The sequence below is a fragment of the Girardinichthys multiradiatus genome, chromosome 21, assembly GCF_021462225.1.
Source record: "Girardinichthys multiradiatus isolate DD_20200921_A chromosome 21, DD_fGirMul_XY1, whole genome shotgun sequence".
Classification (NCBI taxonomy): Eukaryota; Metazoa; Chordata; class Actinopteri; order Cyprinodontiformes; family Goodeidae; genus Girardinichthys; species Girardinichthys multiradiatus.
Window position 1 is genome coordinate 13,772,950 of NC_061813.1, and position 19,978 is coordinate 13,792,927.

Sequence of the window (19,978 nt, forward strand, 5' to 3'; positions counted from 1 at the left end):
TATGGACCTGAAGAAAGAACCTGGGTACCTCGTTCTCTTATCCTGGACCCTGCTCTCATTACATCTTTTTACAGACGTCATCCGGAGAAACGTTCGGGATTGCCTGGAGGCAATCGTTGAGGGGAGGGTACTGTGAGATCTCTGCTGGCTGGTTCTGGCACTTCATTGTTCTCAGCTGCAACTCATCCAGCTAATGAGCTCATGGCTTTTTAAGACAGCTGCTGACACAGTCTGTTGCTGGAACATAGTCTCTGTTATGTGGACTTCTGTCAGCCTGCCTGATCGCTTGTTGTCCTGCCTTCCTGTCGATCTGCCCATCTGTCTGCCTGCCTGTCGCCATATGGAACTCTTCTTCAGGAAATCTGCACTGTAAATATTTCCACCGCCAGAACACTCTCTCTCTGCTCGGATCCTTGGGGCTTCCTCATCCTCTGGCTTCTAACAACTCTAATCAAGGTCTACCTAAGTTGGAACAATAAAACCTCATTTCAATCTAATTCTGTGCATCGAATCTGTGTCATCTTCTGATTTGGTTATATTTCGACAACCTGAGTAAATTAATGATACCCGCCACACTCAGTGTTTTGCATGTAGTTCAATTTCAGTCACACGTTTGCAGCTTGTGAAAAACTGCAAATGGAATTTGTCATGGCATTCTTTAAAAAATATCTTAATATACCACTGAGCAAGAAATCAGAACTATGTACAAATCCTGTCTCTTTTTGCAAGCAATACCAAGGCTCCTAAACGCTAAATAATGTTAACAGTACAGGTAGACAAAGTTTGTGGAAAAAGGTATAAAATGAAGTGAAAAGAAGGCAATCTGCTGTCTAAAATGTACACAATAACAGTGAAAATTGGGAATGCTGTCAGAAAATATCTTTGACCACCAAAATTCAGAACTCTGTTATGAGTTACCTTTAACATTTTCATAGACAACAAGCAGACAGTAACACCTAACGCAAATCTGGTGGCTAAGGCTTCACAGTGTCGAGTATTGCAGCACAAAGTACTCCTTCAGATCAGATGACTGCTTTCAACCCAGGAAGGCAGCGAATAGGCTCAGGTATGTCTATACATGTGAGCCCGATCAGACAGGCAGTGTCCGCTGGGCATGAATAGACAGTCTCATACATTAGGCACACGGGGAAGGCCTCAAAGTGGGGAGGGTACAGAGGGAGGAGGAGGTAAGCGGTGGAGAGTATGCAGCGAGAGGAGTATTTGAGGAAATAAGGGAGGCCTGATGGCCGAATGAAAGACCTCATTCATCCCAGCAAGATCCCTTTTGGTGGTCGCTTGAAATCTAGGGCAGGTATGGCATGAATAGACGTTTATGAAAAATGAAGCATGAATTCCACAAAAAAGACCTTCACTTTTAATGAACATAATATTATTATATTCTATTTATAAGTCTTACACATGTACTATATTTAATCATACTTCGCAAAAATAAAAAAACATGATTTGATAAATGATTAAAAACTGAACCCTGGAAAGTCAGCTCCTAGAATGGTACAGCTTATACTATCTAATTATTCAATTTACTGAAGATTTTTTTTTTATACTAAATCAATTATTAAGAAAAAGTGGTAAAAGGTTTGACATCATCTCTTAGTATAACGTTTGTCTCATATGCTTCAGTTTTCAACCCTTCCACTGGCCTAACTGTGGCCAAAAACACTTGGATATAAATTTTGGCTTCATTGCTTCCATCATGAAGCCAACCACAACCAAAGTTTATTCAAAAAAATAAAAAAGTAGAGATCAAGCGATCCAATACCAATTCCAGGTTTTTTTTTAAGGTCTAACCTGCCATTTATGATTTTTATAAAGACTATAACACATACAAAAGAAAAACGGTTGTAGGCATCAAAGCATATGTCACAATAATTTATCTACATTTTTTTTTTTATTAAACTCAGTAAAATGTACATTTGGGAAATGCATTTACAAGATGAAAATAGTTGGAGTTATTATTTTTGATGCATTTAATAAGTACATAAAAATTGGCTGATTCTAAACTAACTAATGGTACAGTCATTTGTGCCGCTCCATAAAGGAGCAATGTGATAAAAAAAAGTTAAATTATAATCCAATATCATAAGTATTTGTAATATTTACTGACTTCATTAGTATTGTAAGAATGTTTAGTAATTTAACCTCTTAAGCCCTAGGGTCCCCTTACAAATGGACTTGGCTTCTTTAGCAACAATAACACACTCGTAGCTGACTAACTCTGAGACTTACAGACACTTATCAAATGTCCAGATCTTCATCTGAGACTCTTCTACTAAAGTATCTACTTCATTCTTATATCCACTGACCACAGCTCAAACACCATGCAAAAAAGTCTAAACATGTATGACTTTTCAATTGCTTGTTGTGTTGACACCAGACAGGCTACAGATGTCACTCAGATGTTGTAGTTAGAATTTTTTGTGTTTATTTTCTTCTTCATAGCAAAAGTAAGAGCTTTTGTATGTAAACATATGTTTTTTGTTAGGCAGAATTTAGTTTTTTGCATTCAAAAGTCATTTGCTCAGGCCTAGAATAATTTACTATAGCATTTTCACATCCACATCATCCTCCAAGCCCTTTCTATTAGTTGATACCAATATTAGCAGTTTAGGCATTGTACAAGTTGAGATATGCCTTATGAAAGTATCAGACCCTAGGGCTTAAGGGGTTATAGTTATTATGGTTTAAACATTGAAAATAAAGTAAATAATACAACACCAAGTGTTTAAAAAAACAAACATTCTAACCCTCCTAGGAACATCCTGTCTGTGCAGATTGGATTTGGGATTGCTCTTTAAACTAATATTGAACTAAAAATAGAGATAAATCTTGGTTGCTCTTATATAATTCTTGTCAGAAGAGGGTTAATTAACTTTCTTTTTGAATAATAGCCTAATGTATGGTGATGCAGCTGATTGTTTAACCTTATTCTATCAAATATCTAACAACAATACATCTATGTCACAGTCCAAACAACCTCAGAGAGTCTCAGGATGCGTAAAGAGGAATATTGGATCCTTCTTAAGAGACAGAACTTTGATGCAGACTCATAAAAATCAACAAATCGTTGGCTTCATTATCTCCCAGGAAATGAAAGGTCAAGAAATGGCTTTCGGTCAAGACAGTGTGTCTCATTGACAGATGACACATTCACAAACCTTACAGATTCTTCAGCAACAAGTTGTGTCAAATGTGACCAAGAACAAAATTCAATGATTTACAAGGAATTTAAAGGCAGGCTTAACTCAATGTTAAGAGGTTATGTAATCTTTAAATATAAACAGGTATAGTCATTCATGTCCAATTATGGAATAACTGTCCATTTAAGGATCCTCATAAAATATTAATTTGTGCCTCTCTACGGTTTCTGTTTTTTATGAACTCCCATTCTTATCACTCTAAAACAGGGCCAGTGTTTTGTCAGTATAAATCTCATATAAAAGCCTTTTAGACTAGACATTCGCCATGCAAATATTGCAACATTATAAGAAACAATAAGAATGGAGTGCAACGAGCAAGACAAGATTTTAACTAGAAATCAATTCTTTTCCACAGAGTAAAGGTTTTGCTAATCACAAACTGTTTAAATGAGCTTGTACTCCATGTGGAATAATTCAGTCCAGGTCTGGCTTGCCTAATTACTGCACTTTGCAAGCAGAACCCCATTTAAGGGTGTCCTATTGCCAAAAATAGCAGCGGAATATGTTTTCAAGGATCACAAACCGTGTTTTTATAAAAACATCCAGTTCAGATTTGAGCAGTGTTTAAGTTTTCCTTAGGAAGTAGTTAAATAAACCTTTTATTTTGTGCTAAATGAGAAGCTTTAAGCAGGATGCCAAAAAGTAATGAAATCATCATTTTTTGTGAAAAAAGGTTTAACACATCATAAATATGGTTTTAAAGGATCTGCAAATAGGGTAAAACTGTTTATTTGCAATTTGGCCAGTATGAAAAATTAGGTCTTGAACTACAAATAGGGCATCAACATACTGTTATTAGCTGGCTATGGTGTATAACAGTAATTACAGTGCTTACAAAGCCAGCTTGTGTTATTTGAGACTCTTTTACTGTTAATTGTTTCTACAAGGTACTACAAATTAAAAAGGTGGAGCTTTTAAAAAACAAACTTATGAAAAGTTGTATAGCCAGACAGACTTCCTTTAGATGAGAAATACTGTGGTGTTTGAATATTGCAAGATCTATTTGCACGATATCTTGTTACACTCCAAGTAATAAACTTGGAGTGTAACAACTAAAGGCATTTAGAGAATAAATCATCTTCTAGATTTAATAGATTTGCTAAATGTCGAAACAACTCACTACGACCACAGCCCCCCTCTGAAAGCTTTACCTGGAAAACCTCCTCATCCAGAATCCTGGTGCCGAACACTGTGATGCCATTGGTGCTGATGGAGGCTTGGTCACTCCTGAGCAGATGCTTGGTGATCTTCTTCTTACAGTCTACAATGATAGTGACTGTCTTCTTCTCAACACTGATGGCCACACGGTGCCACCTAGTCAAAGTCATGAGAAGCAGACATTACTAAAAAAGAAAGGTGACATCCATAAAACACAGTGTTCTTTGATTTAATAATAATAATAATAATAATACATTTAGAAAGCACTTACAATCAAAGTGCTGTACAGAAAGAAAATCTAAATTAACAGGGACCAGATAAAACACTAAAGCTGTAAATCCAAAACAATTAAAATGCAGTAAAAGCAAACAGAAAGAAATACTGACCATTCAAATCTTCTTTTTAAAATTTTAACTGAAAAAGTTAACATTATGGAACTGTCTGCCATTCCAATGTTGGAGTGCAGAATAAAACAGCTTGCTAGTTTAGCTGAACCAATAAGAAAAAAACCTTTTATTTGCATTAAGTAGCACAAAGTTTTTAGGCAGCCACACATCATCCACACAAGCTACATGTCAAATTGTGAGAGAAGTATTTTGAAGTACTCATGGCATCAACAACTGTAAATCATCTGCTTAGAAGTAAACCCTAAGAGAGCTAACAATTGGACCTTAAGAACCTTAAGAGGCTGAGTACCAACTACAACATCAGATGACCTAATACAACCCCCTGTGGAACTCCATGGCGAAAGGCAAGAGATTTGGGGTAAGTGTTATTATAGAGGACATGTTGAAGTTTTACATCACTGCTTAATCACTAAACCTCTGACCTGAGTTGCCAAAATGAAGCCCCTTTTCAATTTTCCACAACATTTTATAAATGTCCTGTTTTTATCCATAACAAGAAATCTACATGTTCTCTGATCACGACTGAGTAATAAAGTTCCAGGAATAACCCCTTTGTGTTGACTAAAGGGAAAGACCAGAGTTCATGTTTTTTTTCTTTGTCTTTATAACATTGTGACAAACTGTAAGCAATAAACCAAGATTATTGTGTGAGAGTAACTATTCCTTAAAATGAAAGAACATAAAACGTCGGACAGAGAGCATTGGTGCTACTCGGGTCATGAGTAAAGGTCGGTTGCTTGATTTCTCAGAGCTTTTTTTCACATGTTTACTATGTTTTGTGTTTTAAGCACTGATGGTTCAAAACACTCCATCAATGGTTGTACAGGTGAAAAATAGTATAAACCTAGACTGACAGGATACTACTAAGTAATAACCCCAACGCCTTATCCACATTAATGGATATTACTACTAACGCAGCCCTTTTTCTGGGATTTCTGGTTTTTGTTAACAAAATAAAACAGTTTTCTTTGATCTTCATCCATTGCAAAAACTGACATTACATTTTAGAAATTACAAAATATAATTTCAAAGCTGTTGTCTGAAAAGTACAATCTAGGCTTCTGGCTCGCAGTGTCACTGTGCTTTTACCTGAGCACTATAGGTTTTGAACCCAACCCAACCAGTGGTAAAGAAACGTTTTATGACCAAAATGACTGAAAAGACCTCAGAAACATTAAGTCAACTGCTTTGGATGTACACTAAAAAAAATTACATCATTACAAAAGGTTGCATATTTCATCATTTATCAAGCAAATTTCACAAATTACAGTAAAACAAAACTCACATTGCAAGTCATGAAGACTCCTTGCAATATAAAAAGTTTGCAAAACAAGTGGCCCTTATGGTATCCTGCTAGTTATTTCCACCTCCATCTGATATTTGTCAACTAGTGTTGTTTGTATTTTTTTCAAACAAAATCCTTTGTTTATTAGTCTCCATGTCCACGTGGACAAGGCTTTAGCCTTCTGTTAAACTATAAAACCTTCGCTAAGTCTATTGCAAGTCTATTTTACCCACACAACTAAATATTGGTACATTTTGAGTAAAGCCAACTTCTTGTTCAGTGATCATTTCTGAGTTATGTAAAATACTTTTGTGGACAAACATTATTTGCAAGAGTAGTTTTAAAACAAATTCTATGCAAATAACACTAAATATGTGGTGGAAATTGCAAAAGGCAGCACATATGGGTTAAATAAAATGTATTTTTCAGTCAACCCTCCTACCTTATGGTTGTAATAGAGGATTAGGGACAAATGTTTTTAAGAAAGTGCTCAAAAATTGAAACAATCTGATATTTTGGAAAAAATGTACAAAAGCTTTGCTGAATAATGTTGACTAGATCTTTAAACAATGAGACAGATTGTGTACACATGAGAAACACTAGCAGTTCTCGTCCACAACAGACAACTCTAAGAGCAACCAATGCAACTGTCTCCTAGTCAGAGAGATCTTGTGAAGCTTCTGGGCAATTAACAGTCTCTCTCGCACCGGCTGATGTTGATTTACTGACTTTAAAGCAACAAGCTGCTTTTTTCTGCGATCTGTTGATAAATGCATGGATGTAGATGAATCAGAAAGCTGATGGTTAAATGTTTAGGGGTAAGTTTATTGTGTAACAAAGAGCCCGAATGAGGATGAAAAAAAAAAACAATCGATTTTACAACAAAGGCTAATTAATATGAGCAAAAAAAAAAGGTTTGACCAATTTTTGTAAACAAAAGATTAACAGAAGTCAAGTCAACACAGAGCATCATACTATAAGACAGCTTGGGTAGTTTTACCAAAGCCTAGAATTAATGTTTTGGAAAAATTAAGGCAAAAATGCTAAATACCTCAACTATTGTGAACAGAACTGAAGCTCACATTTCTGCCAAAATCAATCTAGAATTTAGGTTGCTGCAGAAAAAAATATTTAAATTAATTCAAACTGATGTGCGACTAATCAAACACACACATTTATTGCCACTTTTAGAATGCATATTTACCCTCTGACTTTCCAAGGTGCAGCCGTTAGCAAATGCTCTAACTTAAATCTTGGCAGGAGCATTTCTGTGTAAAGCTTTTGGGCACTCTGGCTTGCTCTCCTAGTCTAAAAACATGCATGTTGACCCTGTGATAGACTGGCAATCTATCCAGGATGTACCCCCACCACTTGATCTCTGACTGGTGGGACAGGCTCTAGCTTCCCAGCTGGAGCTGCTGTCAAAATGTAGTGAATTGAACTTTAAAAGTAAAATACATTTTGTGGTTAAAAAAACACTCAAGGACCGGACTATAGATTGTTGAGCTCAAACGGTTAACCGGGGTCACACATGAGTCCATCACCTCCGTTGCCTTTCCATGATTTGCCAATGCATTTAAGAGCTATGCATACCAGGCAATAGTGGACCACATTCTTGCCCCCACACTTTGGCCCTATTTAACACAGGATTACACTCATTAAACTCCAAACTTAATCCTCCTTCTGAGTTACTCGGCATGACAGACGTGGTGAACATTGTGGAAAGTGTGTGTCAAGATCCAGGAAGGCCTTTCCTGTAAGAACAGGAGGCAAAGTCAAAACACTGCTCTGAGGTCGAAGATGAGACCTTTGCAATACCATAGTTTAGGATGATAACCTGTATACCCTTAATTTCAAACCTAATATTTCTAAATTTATTTCTATTCATTCAGTTAGTTTAACACTGTTAAACCATAGACACATTCCAGGGCAGGCAATGGAGCTTAGAGAAAAATAAACGTGCAACACTCTGTAAGCTTAAAACCGCTGCACAAAGGTTTATTTGTCACCTATATAGTGGACAAACAAATACTAATTTAAAGAGGTAGTTCAGGATTTCTAAACGGAGGTTATGTTAATAGATAATAAGCAGTTAATCTTACCTACAATAGATAACTCTCTTGGCATCTAGTTTTAGTATCAGTCCAGATAAGTTGGACCTAAAGGTTGAGGCTAATTTCTCATATGGGAGAGGCCAAGACATCATTGGGATTTATGCTAACGGTATTTTATGAACCATTAAACAAATGAAACATTTCCACACAGGAAATGGTGGAAGAAGGCAGTGCACCACTGATAAACAGAACATTTAAAGTGATTACAGTAAGAGTAACTCCCTATTAACAAAGTAATAAGGGTATAAAACTCGCAGTAATCATTATGTTTTAAGGGGTTAGATTTGTTTTTATAGACAGTAGATTTAAATCTGGCCCCCTCTCAGACTAGCTGTTAGCATTAGCAACTGAGAACAATTATTCAGGATTTTAATGAAGTGATGATGCAAAGAGTTAACACATGCAAGATTTTAACAGCTTACATGCTTTTAACTCAAAACCACATACTATCCATTAGAAGTGATCAGGAGAGTAACCTCTCATGTGAAATAATATACAAAATCAGCATTTTGAAAATCTTCTATAAAGAATCTTGATATGATTAAACTGATTTAATCAATGACCCCAATTCTTTGTAAATGTGAAAATTCATTTAATGTCAGCTTTTCTCTGAAAGTGTCGTGTATTTTTCTCTCTATAAGAATAATTGCTGTGTCGCCTCTTTCTTAGAAAAATAAGACTTTAAACATCAAAGAGTGCATCAGCAGAAATAGCACCCAGTACACATCCTGAGCTGCTGAAGATGTAGCCTTAGAATGCCTCATGAAAAAGACCAGTTCAAATTATTCACAGAGAGCATTGTTTCATATACAATAGTTCATAAATAGTTTTTAAAAAAGTACTAATAAAGTACTAATAAAGTAGAGCTATTTTTTAAATTTTCGAAGGATTTACCAAGGATTTACCAAGCAATCTAAATTTAAGCTCTTTTGGCTAATATCACAACAGGCCTAAGTCCAGATAAAAAAAAATAAAAATAAACACAAAATAAGCCCGTTCTTATTAGTGGTTTTACATAATATATTTCCCAAAATGTCCGATATGTTAAGTCATTTCCTGCACCTGTACATAGGCTTATTTGAGCTACAATGATCTGAGCGACAACTCAGCTGGGAGTAGATAATCAGGTTTTCTCTCAAGGGTTAGGAGCACTGTTTCTGGTTTGGGTAAGGTAATCCAAAGGGGCAGAAAGGAAATTTAGAGTTTCTTCTATTCCCTCCTTCCTTCCCCCCTTTCTAAAATAACAGAGGCAGCGAGTTCATGAATGAGGTCAGTTTGCCCATAACAGCCCTGCTGAGGCTCAGTAATCTAATGTCTCTTGATTCTGACTTGTTTTGTTCTCACAGAACCCTGATGAGATGGATGTTCCAGCCATGAGCATCTGTGGCGCAACAAGCGGAAGATCTGGATTGTTTTCAGTGTTTATCAAGAATTAATGGAAATCTAAAAAAGTACAAACACTAAAATGTTAAAATTAACATATAAAATAAATAACAAACAAATAAATATGGACTGAGGAGTAGGGGTGAAAAACATCATGTGGCACAAGATCCAACTGTAGTAAAACCAACACCATACTTTTTGGCATTGTGAACTTGCAAAGCACTTTCCAGTTGCTGTGAGAATGTGACACTTTTTTATTAATATTAAGAGCCACATATATGAGTAGTGTGTGCTTGATATCATTTACTTTTGTTTGAGACTCTTATTTTGAAGTAAAAAGGAAGTATGTCTTTAGCTGCCCTGTTTTATTGACAGAGTCAACGAATAAAACAGGCTAGCTGACTACAGTCTACTACTAAAGTATTGGCGAAGCCTCCTACACTCGCTTACACTCATTTTGAAGTCTAAAATACAGATACTGACCAAACTTAAACTGCATAATTGTACACTGCATATACATTATTTAAAAACAATTTGATGTTTTATGAAAGATTGCAAAAACACACAAAGGGCATTCTTGATATTTTTTAGCTACCATTAGGACCACCTTAGAATTAGACAAGCATAAAAACCGCAATGTTTGAACTAGTGAAACTTAAATGCTCAAATCTGGCAACAGATTCTTTGAAACACAGTCTGCGATTTGTAAAAAACAAAATAAATGGTGATTCTTTGTTTTACCAAAAATATTACAAAAGTCTTGTCTCGTCTCATTCTTGTTAGGAAACGTGAGAAATTTAACATGGTTAGGAAATAGATATTTTATATTTTCATGAAAAGAAATTTCAGATGAAATGAGTTGAACATCAAAGGAAGAAAAAACTCTTATGACATGTGTGAAACATCTGCTACCATGGCCATTCTGAACCAGCTGTAAAAACAGCATCGCAGGATAAATGTTATTTTTGCATTGTTGTTAGTTTAAAATCTCAGACCCTCAATGCTTCAACTTCATGTTATTTAATTTTCTCTGAATACCCTTCATCTGTAAGTCCAGACCTATCTTTTAGAGTGTTACTAGACTTTAATGGTAACAATTTCAAAGATTTCACATACTTTCCATTGGCAAGGTTGAGAGAGCTGAACAGGGGATAGTCCTCTGGGGTTGGCTTGCCGGTTTGATCCTCATAGAGGAAAACAGGTGAGCGTCCCACTTCCACACCTAGCTGCTGAACTCCTTGCTCATTGTAAATGGACAGCAAGAAGGACTGGAGGCCAGACTTGGGGCGCACAGTGGTCAGGATGGAGAAATCCTCAGGAAAAACACCACCTGAATGAAAAAGGAAGGATGAAACAGACAAGTGAACTTATAGCTGAGTGATCTTAACCATTTAAAATAGTTGGTCATGTGAAAGCTTTTAGACCTTATGGTCATATCTCTCATAAACAGTAAACAGTGAGCAACTACTATTTCATCAGATTGAACACCAACACTGTATGCAACATTAAGAAGACACACATCTTAGAGTTAAACAGAAGTCTGGCACATGCACAGACAACAAAGGTTGAGCAATACAGACAAAAAAATACAGAATAAAAACAGAAGGACTTATCTTACCGGGAAATAACTGTGTGGTGGGGGCACTGATCTGGATCTGCTTGGCAACTCTGTAGGCTGAGTCTGGCTTTGATGCTCTTCGGTTTGCACAAAATCCTGTTGTTTTCGTCACTCCTTCAGGGTAATTTTGAAATGCTAACACTTTTAAGACATCCACTGGCTCTGCTGTTAAAGAGAAAACAAATCATCAATTAGATCATTGTACTGTTGAGGTATAAATCTTATTTAGCAGCATGCTTGGCTTGTCAACATGTCTACCATAATGGTGACTCTCTAAATTCTATAGATTGCATAATTAAAATCAAGAGATTTGTTTCAAGTTTTTATTTTTCTGTTACTTTAGACATACATTTACTGCATACCAAGCCTGCAGCTTGATAACAGTACAAGGAAGATGTTGCAAACAGATTGGTTAGCTTTAGAGACTATTTTGAGGTTTATATCGATTTTCTTTTTCAGAATGGAGGTTATATGCTTGTGTGCTGGTCAGCTCTGGGTCAGTTTTTTCCTTTGCCAATTCATACCTCCATTCTGTAACTACGCATTGTCATTTTGTCATGCCCTACTTTTATTTTATACCTGTAAACAAACCAGTACGTACCTATGTATATAATCATTGCACGTTATTTATCCTACTACTTTTGATGAATAATGGAGCTAAATAATTATAAAAATTCTCAAATCAAATCTAGATTTTTTCAGAATAGATTAGATTCCATCACTTTTCCACTTACTATTGCTCTAATCTCTGTTTGGAGCAATTGACTGTTATGATATATGACAGAATCTGACCGGGAGGTCAGTATAAAATGTCCGTTGAGCAGCAGCTCCAGTTCGTACAACAAAAAGATGGAATACAATCAACCAAAATATTAAAAGTACAAAATGGTGAAGAGAGTGAATAGACCAACACCCATCTTGGTCCTTTACCAGTAAACAAGGTAGAGCCTATTCAAATGACATTAGGATTATTAATAAAGTGTTACCAGGTGGAAATCTGTATACTATCCTGATCAAGTGTTAAGGCAAATCACTCATACATATCTGTATAGTTCAGTTAGGGAGAGCTGCAGGGACCACGTTTTACAGGATCCTCAGACAGGAAATGCTTGAGCATACCAAGCACCATAATGAACAATGTGCCAACACAGTTGGAGTTGCATCACCCATGGATAGGTTTACCTTGATAAGGCTCTTCAATCTGATGGACTACACATAAAGAAGCCTGTGTGAGTGCCCGGAAACATCCCTGGGAAGCATCATCATTATTCCTTCTATCGGAAAAACCTCCCAGTGTAAGACATTAGCTTGAGGACAAACTAAAGTACTGACTGTGATAGGCCTGAGACGAGGCCTATTAGAGCATGGGATATATTGGACCCAAACAAACTAAAAAAACAATTCCTGCTTTATTCGCTTCCAGCAGTTGTAACATTGGGACAGACGTTTGGTTGCTAATTACTAATTAGGTGAAACATTAAAGCCCAATTTATGGGTCAGATAAAAGAATAGAAGGAGCCTCAAAATGTTTCACAGACCGCCATTTTGAAACTATGCAACAACCTGACCAAACTTCATTGAATGCCTTCCACAAAATGAAATAAGACCAGGTAATGATGATAAAATAATGTTGTATAATAATGTAAATGTTAATGTCAGTGGGTGGTGTTGTTGACTTTAGTTCACACTAGAGAATGAGTTTGTTCACTTAAGAAAACATTAGCCTGTTATGTACTAAATAGTTAGCGTAAGCTAATGCTAGCTAGCTATAGCCAACAGTCCAACCCAAAGCACAATTTTATTTTACTGTTTTCAGAACCCATTTTATTTAGTGGTTCAATGCACATATTAAGTAAGTAGTTGTATGAATACAGCACAGTCCTAAGAAACTAAATGTGCAAACAAAAACAAAGGATTGGCCTGTTCAAAGAATAAAGCAACATCACGTGAAAAACAGCAATAAAAAGGCAGAAAAACACATATAGGAGCATAAAAGAAAATGACAAAGTCCCCTTTTCCCAACAGCATCAGTAACTCCTCTTCTCCTGTTGTTGTTTTCACTGACATGGACAGAACTAACATTGCATCCATCTCTCTAACACCTAAAAAGTATTTGCCTACTTCTGTTTTGTTGTTGGTCTCACTTAAATATTTCAGAATATAAAACAAATTGTAGTTTTATAAAAAATGCAATTTTTGTAATGCAGTTTTCTAATGATCATTTCATTTATTAGAAAAACAGTTACCTAAACCAACCTGACCTATTCAAAAAAATGTAATTCCCAACGGTAACTCATGAAATACCTATAATTGTTATTTCATTCTAATTTTTTTCAAAAGCTGATGTCAATTTTTTGAGCCAAACCCAGGGCAGATTTTGACCAGACCCGTACAAACAAGAACCTTTCCAGCAGTGGGAAGCCTACCAAAATCAAGAGCCTATCAACAAACTCTCCAGGAAGTCACAAAAGAACCAATAACAAAACATAATCACTGCAGGCCTCACCTGCCTAAAAGAAAATCAGTGTTGATGGTTAAAAAATAAGAAAGAAACGGGGCATCAATGGGAGAGCTGCAAGACCAAAACCACTACTGACTAAACACACAGGTCTGTCTCACATTCACTGAGAAACATCTTGATAATCCCTTTGACTTTTAGATAAATGTTCTGGACAAAAGTAGAAATCTTTGGAAGGTGTGCATCCTGTTACATCTTTACAAAACATCACACTGATATTCAAACATGGTGGTGAAAGTGTGATGGTCTGGGTTCCTTTTGATACTACAGAACCTGGATGGTTTGCTGGTAATTGAGGGAACCAAGAATTCTGCTCTCTAGCAGAAAATCCTGAAAGAGAATATCCAATCATCAGTGTGTGGCCTTAAGCTTAAGCACATTTGGATTATGCAGCAGGACAATGATCCAAGGCACTCAGACAACTCTGACTGGCTCAAAAAATGATGTTAATTTTGGAGAGGCCTAGTCAAAGTCCCGACTTAAATCTGATGCTGTGTGACCTTAAACAGCAGGTCCAGACCTGAAATCCGTTCATCATAGTTGAATTAAAACTATTCTGCAAAGTTCTGTAAATGTAAAAGGCTGCCAATTAAGGCAAATGCTTGATGGCAGTTGTTGCTGCAAAGGGCCAATCATTACTAAGTTTGGGGGGTCGTTCATTTTTGAATTATGAAATCATTTGAAAATTGCATTTTGAATTCACTCTGGGTATCTTTAGTATTAAAATTTGCTGGATGATGTGAAACATATAATTGTGACAAAAAAGCAAAAATAGACTAGATAAGAGGGCAAATACATTTCCACAGAATGGTACTCGTTTAGTTTTCTGCGATCCTTCACATATATGTTCCCCTTATCAATGCCTACCACACTGCATGCAACAAGAACAGACCTGCTTCAGTCAATACATTATGCACTATGCAAAGCCCTGCAAGCCAATTTACAATCACCATTAACCTGCATTTGGTCAAAGGCAGACATGATTTTCTGTTAAGCATATCCCTCTTAGCTGATAAAAATGAGGACCATTTGTATAAACCCCCATCTAACTCATCTCCATTTCAATAGATGATATGAAGGAGTATAAGTAAAATTACGAGTAATCATAAATATATTTAAATCCAAGCAGGATTACCTCCAGTCTGTTTGAATGCCTAAACTATTAACAACAATCACATTTTAAATAGTCTTTGAGAAACCAGACATTTCTAAAAAATGAGGACCTCACTGTGAGTTTGTGCACAGTTGCTTAAGGTCCGAACTCCATATGATCCAGATGCGGCCGCTTGTCCACCGTGTGACCCTCACACAGAGGTGTTGAGACAACACAAACAGGCCAATCCATTAAGGCAACCCGAATGAGTGTGTGCAGGTTTTAAAAGCCACCATCTGATGAGCTGGTGTGTTTGCCCTTAGGGACAAGCAAACAGGCCACATAGCTGATGGAAAACTCAAGATGGCTTGGTAGGAAGGATTATAATATTATATCATGGCTTCTGTCCAAGAGTATGCAAACTTCAGAGGCGTGAAACAATGGGAGGAGCAAAATTACATCAACTTGAAATTTGACAACACCTGTGCCATGTTCAGAGTAAACCCTATCATCTCAGAGATAACATAACACAATTTTTCTGGGCTAAAGCCAGAAAAATCTGAGTTCATCCTTCATTCTGACAAAAACCAAAACACTGTGGCAACATTAACGCTTTCTACACCTTTACAGCAAGGTAATTCAGTTAGATAACACAGGTGAAACCTTTTCACCTGCAGCTCCCTGAGACTCAAATAACATTTTCTGTCTCTCCCTTCATATATCCCCCTCTTCCCAACTCTCCCTCTCCGCTTCCTTCATCTTCCATCATGCTGCCGGCTAAAACAAGACGGCTTTATGCTGGTGTCATACCAAGGAAACTTCACTACCTACCCAGTTTTTCAAAGCATTCCTTCTCTCCACTCTCTCCTAGTTAGGTTTTCCTCACATCAACTCATTCTAATAGAAGCCTACATATAAAAATCCGCCGATGTGTAGTGAGAAAGACATATTCATAAACAATAATGATTAACGAAAAAGACTAACTTCTGACTTGAGGTTTCAATCTGTTCTAAAGCCTTGTCTCTGACTGGTAGGTCAAACATTGTAAATCCATCATTGTTTCAGCCAACAGAGCCCTGAATTTCCCAGGTTAACATATTAAGCAGAGGACTCTGAAAATGCTAACTTTTTCAGTTGGAATGCAAATCTGAGCTTGTGCCCCGGGGGCTGGGAAAACGTGTCTGTACACTGCTGGAGCGAAGTGAGCGCCCTGCAGTAGTTGCTCTGACTGCTATGAAGAGCTCTGAAGGAACTGACTGAGACAGAGAAACATAGGCCCTGCAGCAGAATACTTGAAATGTATATTAAGAGGCAGGACCTGGAGAGTTAAAGAGAGACTTTCAATGTGGCATGCAACTCCAGCAATCATCCAGTAGGATGCATTAACTGAACGAATTGTCAGCAGCAGGCAGGAGGTAAATAAATTAAATGTCATTCCCAACTTAACTCCATTATGCAGTGTAAAGTGAAACTGAAATCAAGCTCTGTTGTCTACAATTTGCTGTGAGTAAATGTCTAACTTCCCTTTAAATTATTTAAAATGCAATGAATTAACCCCCCGTTGTATCCTATATTTCACTAGCATTAAATTAAATCTCTGAGTTGTCTCTAGTTCAATGTGTAAGGCCTGAATAATCCTGAGCCATGTGACTATAGTGGCTATTATAACCATGGGCTAGCTCCGCATGCAGGCCTGCTCTTTGAAGGCTCTCAAATCATAGGGAAGTGCAACAAGGACCATCATCAAATAAGTGCTCAGTACTTAGAGAGGAAGCATTCCCACCAATCACACAACTCAGCTTTGTCCTGCACCCTACCAAACATCTAAGTGCAAAGTTAGACATCGGAGGGGGTTGGTAGGGCAGACACCAGCGACTGGGCTTTAGTGTGGACCAGGGTAGCATGGAGATAGGGTTTATCTCCCTGACCACATTTAGTCCTCTGACAAAAAATTTTACTTCAATCAAGAAGTTTAGAGTTATCCTAATGCCATCTGCCAAAAAATTGCTATGTGGGCCAATAAAAATTGCAGGTTGTTTCATAACCTTCAATTAATCACCCATTCTGCCAGGCCTATCTCCTCTTCATGTCATAGGATTACACCCACTGAAGGCTATAATGGACAGATGTTTAAATACCGAGAATACAGCGAGTCCAAACTTGTAATTTCACATCCCCACAGCTCACTGTATAAAGATAAATTTAAGATGACATTTCCGTAGTACTGCAAAATATTAGAAAAATCATGGAATTGGGATATTATTTAATCTGCAAATGGATTCCAGTTGAAACCCACATTTTCATCATGCTTCTCTTTCTTTTCCACCATCAGGATGACCCCACCACTCTCTTTGTGCTTTAGCATCATTACTAAGATCTATAAGGGAGGTGGGCATAAAAACAATAAAAGTCAGTCCAAGTGCCTAAATATCATATTGACGAGCAAAGTTTTAATGCATGGCACCTGAAGTAATATGGCCTACCAAATATTGCATCCAAAAAGTTTTTTTGTGATGCTTAATTGCATGAATTGATATTGCAATGTTAGTGTATTTTGCGGTTTTACCCGTAAATATAATGGCAACCGATGGTCTCAGTTAAAATATTTGAAAAAAGTCATCATAGTCCAGGGTGCAACAAATGTCTTGAGGAAATCCACCCTGCTAACCGTGCACACATCCACCCAGAGGACCACCACTCTAACAAAGAGGTGTCTTTGAGCTGAAGTGAATCTTAAAAAGCAGAGAAAGCTGCTCTGCTCCCTGGTCTTTCTAAGCACATACCAACAGCTTAGGATCAATTTAACAGAGCGAAGTGTTTCATCCTCTGGGCAGACGCTTCCATTCATGCGTAAATATGCGATCTGGACACCGAGACATGCACTTTAACGCACTAGCTGTCTCCAGAAGAAGGAGGTATCGCTGTCTTTATAGTAAAGTTGTTACAGTGTAAACTTTGTGCATTTGCTCGTGCCTTTTATTGGCTGAATCATAGATTAACAAAGTAACTTGTTCTGCGAATATTCAAACACAGCGCTGTTCAGCAGGTAAGTCTGACTCCCCGAATCAGTTGCCGTGTTCCCCAATCCATCCAGCCGGCGCTCCTTCTCAGCCGCACACAATTCATTACACTTTGCTTCTTGTAATTCTTACCTGCTCTGACTTTAGCAGCCTGCAGAAGCAGTGTTAAAGTGATGAATGCAGTTATTGCGGAATCCATAAACCAACTTTTCGTTTTCCACCTCGTGGACCACCTTTGCATCTCCATAATCGGGTCCAAAAAGTGAATAGAACTTAAGGTGACTTTTTTGGCGTCCCTTCCACGATCCCGAATGAAAAATGGAAACTGTCCTACAGAAGAGCCATATGTGAGGGGGTTTTTCAGCCTCTTCTCTCCACCACAAAGAGGGCCAGATCTTCTTTCCCAGCGCCCAGCCCTCACAGTGTAGGTATTAGGGCTTTAACAAAAACGCACACAAGTGCAATCGTTCCACTTAGTGCGTCCCCGGACAGGAGGGTTGGACAAGTTCCACAAACCAGTGCAACGATTACAGGGGACTGACAAGTCAACCAGCCTCCGATTAACAAATCACGGGGCTGGAAATTCTCCTCAGGGTCCACCCATTAGCTCTGCAATGCGCCCCCAGTAGTCTGTTCCGAGTGCGTGTGAGGAAATAAGTATGTTCAAAACGGTCAAAGTTCATATAAAAACATATGAAGTGCTGGAAAGGGTCTCATTACATAATATAAGCAGATGCATTCATCAGCTGCTGCTCTGCATTGTTTTTATGAACTATTTCAGAACCAGTAAAAGATTCAATTAGCTCAATTACCCCAGTTCCTACATCCATTCCCATTTATCCATATAATTCAAAACATCATCCTCTACTTCAAAATAAAACATCATGTGCTACTATCATAATTATTTATATGACTTTTTCCTTTGGGATTAATGAAGTAGTTTTTAATTGAACTGAATGATGCGGTGGTGATGAGCTCGAAATCCGACAGCACAGTGACTGGCAGAGTGAGACATTTAAATTCTGATTTGCAGAAGTTATGAATTTGATTGGCCTCAAGATAAATTCATCTTTTCTTACAATGGCATAATCTCATTTTTTATTCAATTTTTTTAAAGATGATTACAGTCTCTAGGATTTTTTTAAAATAGCAATATAATAGTCTATGTTTTCCTGACATAACAGAGTCCCAAGGACCCATATTTGCCACCACACAGTGAGGATGAGAAAGAAGGTAAAAAGAGAATCTTCAAAGCCAGGGGTGCCCTAAGTTGGCCTGGGGGCCATTTGTTGCCCTGGACTGATATTGTGTGGCCCACCCTACTCCAATTGAAGGATGATACAAATTTAGTCTGTTTGCACATGTGGTTGATGCAGATGGACATATATTTAATTCTTCATTGGGGCAATTATCACAATGACCAACTAAAATATTTTTACAAGGAAACATGTTAGGTACAAAACACAGTATTTGTCTTTTAATAACCACCACTTTTTGCACTTTAATTTCATAGTAATAGGACCACATCTATCCAGTGACTAAACTTGGCTAAATTCAGCAAATATGACTCAAACGAGTGACCCAAATCCTATTCTTTTTGCTGAGAAATTACTAAACTTTTATTCCATTTTTTTTTTTTAAATCGATGCCTTTCTTTTAATAAAGAAAACATGCAGAACTCTTTTTAGGTTTTGGTTCTACAATGATTTACACATGCCTTTGCTACAACTTTTCAGACTACTTAATTATTTTTATTATTGTTAAAATGTTGCAAGCTTAGAGAGTCACACTGGGGTCTACATAATATGAAGGAAGAATATGGGTTCCATAGTTACTATATTGCAGTCATACTGACAACTCAAAGCCCTTTACGCTAGAACCACCTTCACCCCATCGCACTCACATTCACACACACCAATACACAGATCAGGAGGCAACTTGAGGTTAAGTTCCTCACCCAGGGGCACATCAACACGTGGTAGGAAGAAGCTGGAATTGAACCCACAACCTTCTGATTGCAAGACAACTACTCTTCCTATCATCTTAACAAGTTGTTTGGGTGGGATGCCAGAAAAAAGCCTGTTCTCTCCTACCATCACACATGGTAAATGGTAAATGACCTGCACTTTGTCAAGTCCGGGGACCGCGAAGCACTTTACACTAC

General features: G+C 37.4%; 1 protein-coding gene across 5 annotated transcripts in view; it reads right to left on the bottom strand.

Annotated features, from left to right (window-relative positions):
* Window positions 1-18,301, bottom strand: part of col11a1a (collagen, type XI, alpha 1a) — a 119,127-nt gene extending 100,826 nt beyond the window's left edge. For 2 of the 5 annotated variants that reach the window (XM_047349692.1, XM_047349691.1), the window contains exons 1-4: window positions 17,947-18,299; window positions 11,184-11,348; window positions 10,682-10,895; window positions 4,370-4,532 (exon numbers count right to left, since the gene is read on the bottom strand). In XM_047349692.1, coding sequence (XP_047205648.1) covers window positions 4,370-4,532; window positions 10,682-10,895; window positions 11,184-11,348; window positions 17,947-18,061 — 657 coding nt within the window. In that variant the 5' untranslated portion in view covers window positions 18,062-18,299. Of the gene's footprint in view, window positions 1-4,369; window positions 4,533-10,681; window positions 10,896-11,183; window positions 11,349-17,946 lie in introns of all 5 variants that reach the window. The other 3 variants (XM_047349689.1, XM_047349690.1, XM_047349693.1) reach the window with 3 other exon arrangements.
* Between the last annotated feature and the right edge of the window lie 1,677 nt (window positions 18,302-19,978).